The following is a 4,187-nucleotide window of genomic DNA, read 5'->3' on the forward strand; positions in this document are numbered from 1 at the left end:
TGCACTGGAGGCTTCACGTTTCTACATCACACTGTAAAAGCTGCATGCTGGGACCAGGACTGACTTCCAAACTATTTGTGATGTCACAAATCATGCTAGCCCCTTAAAATCAGATTTTCAATGAGCTCAGAGAAACTTTCCACTTTCAGCAGATAAATGTGAAAACATCCTTCTAATGTCAAAAGGACTTTAAATTTGAAAGGCCAGAACCATTAAATATTTGGCATTCTTGCTTGAAAATGGACTTAAATGATTAATCAACTATCAAAATAATTGCCTAATCGTTACAACTCAGCAATGTTGCTGTTCCACTGTGTTCCTGGGACATTTTCTTTCTATTGCCAATGGGTTAGGACTGGGAATGTTACGAAAGCTTTTCTTTTTGCTGGTCCAAGTAAAGTCTTTTGGACTTTAGTGACACTTGGAAAAGCAAAAACCGCTCAGCAAGGATGTAGCCAAAATGTAGCAATCAAGGATGTTTCAGATTACCATCTAATTCAGGAATAACAACACATTCTTGATGATGAAAATAGGCCACAATAGAGCTTTGTTTACAGCAGGGGAATAATTAGAGGCCGCTCAGATAGTTAACTGTTACGCAGAAGGGGTTCGGCCGCTAGTCTGATTCAATAAACTGTTTTGGTGAGTGATGAATCCACAGGAACTTGACAGATCATTCGGGCCAAATGGCAAGCCAACTATGAGCTAAACAACTTACCAGATGTTTTGGTTGTTAAAACAGTTTTATGACACATACTCACTCATACACAAACGCCTGTCATATATAAGAATCAGCGCTGTTATTTTCCTGGGAAATGAGAGTGTAGGGCTTTGTGTGTTCTCTGTGTATATTTCTACCAGTATGAACTCCCAGCTCCATGACTCAGAGAGAGAATTAGGTCTAAAAACAGAAGAGGTATCATTAGGCAGCAGGATTGTGAACAATATTTGTTATCACAGTTCTGGTGAGTCAGGGGTAAGAACGGGAGGACCGGATTCACCAGCGGTTGACTCATACAGCTGGATGAAGCAAAAGTGGGGACACACACTGAGACATGAAAAACTCAACTTCCTTCAGCTCAATGCATTCCTGTATTTTCTTTCTCCTTGGCACTTTACCCCCTTCCTCTATCGCAACATCTCATTCATTCCCTGCATACATCTCCAGCTTTCCGTCTGCCCTTGTTTTTCCACCTTTTTCGTCGCCTCCCTGCATCTCCGCTAACATTTTATCTCTATTTGTCTTTCTCTATCGTTCTCTCCCCTGCTCTGCTGATCTACAGTCTCTCTGTGGAAGACTGAATCTGGGATGCAGCGGTTTATACCCTCATTAGTTCCCTGTCACCATGACTGATCACTAAGTACCACCTGGAATCAAAAGACACCTATTAAACCAGCAGCCGCCTGCTTTATGTGTGTGCAGAAAAGAGTCTCAGTGTGTGAGGGGGAAATTCAGGTTGACATTGCATAAGAGAGAGAGACAGAATCCATGCCCATGTTTAGGCAAAAGCAATCACTCCGTTTATGTGTTAAGTGTTCTTTTTCCATAACAGTATTGGGAATACAATACTGTATACAGCAGCATGCTTAGCAAGATACGTAAAGCTGCTGACAAATCACTGTAAATCACAGCCCTTCATGGCTTACAGGTCAAATTATGTATTCAAATATTAAGATGTATTGTATACATTACTTCTGGGTGTACTTACGGCTGCATGGCATGGATGCAGGATCAGTTTCAGAGCGGAAGTATGCCTTGTCGCAGACGCAGGAGGTGGATCCCTCCCTGACGGAGTAGCTGTGGAGCGGACACTTGGAACAGGAGCCATCAGTGGCCAGAGCACGGTAGTAGCCAATCTTACAGGCTGAAAGATAACATGGACACAGAGGAGAAGAGGTTTGGTTAGATGTGACATCAACATCAGCTGGGTATTGCTTTGGCCTCAAATACAAGTACATCACGTAAAGCACTTTTGGAGGGGAAGGTTTGAGAGATAAGACTGAGTCTGCAAACTTGATGGCAAAGTAATTACCGTTCATATTGCAGGGAATGTCTGTACCAAATGTCATCGTAATCCATCAAATAGTTTCACACAAAACCAAAAATGTGAACCTCATGATGGTACTAGAAAAAATGTCTAGGGGATCACCAAATCCATAGGATACATTTTCTAGGAACCATGAGTGTCTTATTAAATGTTGGTGTCAAGATATCAGTAGCTCTCAAGGTATTTTAGTCGGGAAAGTAACAGAAAAGTCCAGAAAAACCCCAGAAATTAGATTGGAAGCTACATCCAGAATAAGTACCACAAATGAAGTTGATATAAGTGGCTGTCTAAGGTTTTAGTAATAAGGGGATGTTGCCATAGCCTTGCACTTGACATCAAATAATTGTTTTCCAATGGAAAAGAAGAAGAGAACTCTGTGATCTTGCCCATTTTCCCCCAATTAGCAACAAGAAAACAATATGTTGCCCGGAGGCTTCTACTTCTTTCCCCCAATCCTCCCTCCCTTTGTCTTCATTTTCCATTTCGCTTTCTCCTTTCTCACGAACCTGCATTCTATTATCAAAATCAACAGAACGGGAGTAAAGGGCGCTATTTCCTCTGACAAAAAGAGCAGATCAAATAACTACCTCTTGTCTTTCTCACAAATTTAAGCTATGCTCTATTGGCAAGATTTTGGAGCCGCAATGAAACCAGAGTCATTGGCATTTCAGACCATTTAACAAACAAATGCCACCACACATGGCACACCGGGAGCTCTGCCACTCTCACAAGGCTGTTTTCACTCTGTGGGGCCTAACACCTACACATACATACCTACACACACACACACCTCAGTCTGAAATGGTAACCTAAGTGACACTTTTCCTACTTTTGGCGACAGTGCTCGCCTTTCTTTTGAGTGACAGTTTGATTGGAGGGCTCGTGTTTCAAGGAGTTTCTCCCTCATCTATCCGTTTCTATAATGGCCGGGGAAGCCTAGCGGGGTTAGATTTCACCCCCTGAGCGCTGAACCAGAAGAGGAGGACAAAAGAACAATTCTCTGAGAGGTGCGGCGCAGACAGTCGCGACACCGATTGGGCCAAATAACCTGTCAATCAATGAGGCTGCCGTGTGTTCTGCAGTGGGAGGCGAATGGTATTGGGGCCGGAGGGTTGGTGGTTTGGGTGGTAGAGTGGGTGGTGTGTGTGAATGTGTGTGTCTGTCTGTCTTGTTATGGTGTAAAAAGACCCATTGGAGACAGATGGGTAAATTCATACCCAATATAAATCAGATAATTACACACTTATAGTCTGCAGGGGTAAAGCGATCCCCCCCTGCGCGCAGATCTAAAAGCATATTTGAAAGGGGTGGATTCCAATGCCACAGTCATAAATACATCAGGGGATCCTACATACAAAAGAACACTCACATAAACAAACTCCCACATGTGTTCACCACACTAGAAATCAAATCAGTGCCTATCCACATACACCGCAGTGAGGAAGAAGTCCGTCCTCCAACAAAAACAGGCATTCCACCAACCACCCGACATGCTCACACATACAAACAGAGAAGGAAATCCACAATCCCCCTAAAACACTGGGAAAACCCTCTCTTGGAGGCGTAATAAAGTCAGCCTCTTTGCCCCACAGCCACTCTTCTCCAGCAGCTGGATTAGCGTAGCATGGCGTTAACCGAGCCGGACTAGCTGCTACCTGCTGAGCCATTCTTTGCCCGTTCCCACTCAGTCAATCAGGGCTAAATCCCTGCCGCTTCACTCGCTAATGCTAAGCTAAGGGTCCCTTTGATTGTAGCCTGCAGGGGTGCGTGAAGCCTCCGTTTCTTTTCTTCAAAAAGAGGAGAGATTAGTCGGGAGGCGCTTTGTGTTATCTCTCTATCTTTAAGACAATCTTTCAACGCCCGGTCTCATCACTGGAGACAGGAGGACACTGGGATTTGTGGGTATTGTTTGAGAGGTTGTGACCGCTTCAGGTGACAGAACACAAAGTTGCTGTTGGGGTTTCTACATGTGCGCTGACCAGGAAAGTGTCCAGAGTTTAGAGCGGGGTCAACCAGCTGTTTGAGTCGATGCCCCCTTGCTAAAAGCTGGAGAGAGAGTTAATTGAGTCCTATGCTTCACAGCTTTTGGGCCTGAGCCTCTTTAAAGAGACACTGTCTAAGAGCAAGCTACCTCAAACT

The 4,187-nt window shown here is 44.1% G+C and overlaps 1 protein-coding gene across 3 annotated transcripts in view; it reads right to left on the reverse strand.

Moving 5' to 3' along the window:
- LOC118341750 (ephrin type-A receptor 4) overlaps positions 1-4,187 on the reverse strand; it is a 48,965-nt gene that overhangs the window by 24,853 nt on the left and 19,925 nt on the right. For all 3 annotated transcript variants that reach the window (XM_035680114.1, XM_035680113.1, XM_035680112.1), the window contains exon 4: positions 1,710-1,865. In XM_035680114.1, the coding sequence (XP_035536007.1) occupies positions 1,710-1,865 (156 nt within the window). The remainder of the gene's footprint in view (positions 1-1,709; positions 1,866-4,187) is intronic.

This window comes from Morone saxatilis, unplaced genomic scaffold (assembly GCF_004916995.1).
Source record: "Morone saxatilis isolate NCDOM2014 unplaced genomic scaffold, NCSU_SB_2.0 Contig8, whole genome shotgun sequence".
NCBI lineage: Eukaryota > Metazoa > Chordata > Actinopteri > Moronidae > Morone > Morone saxatilis.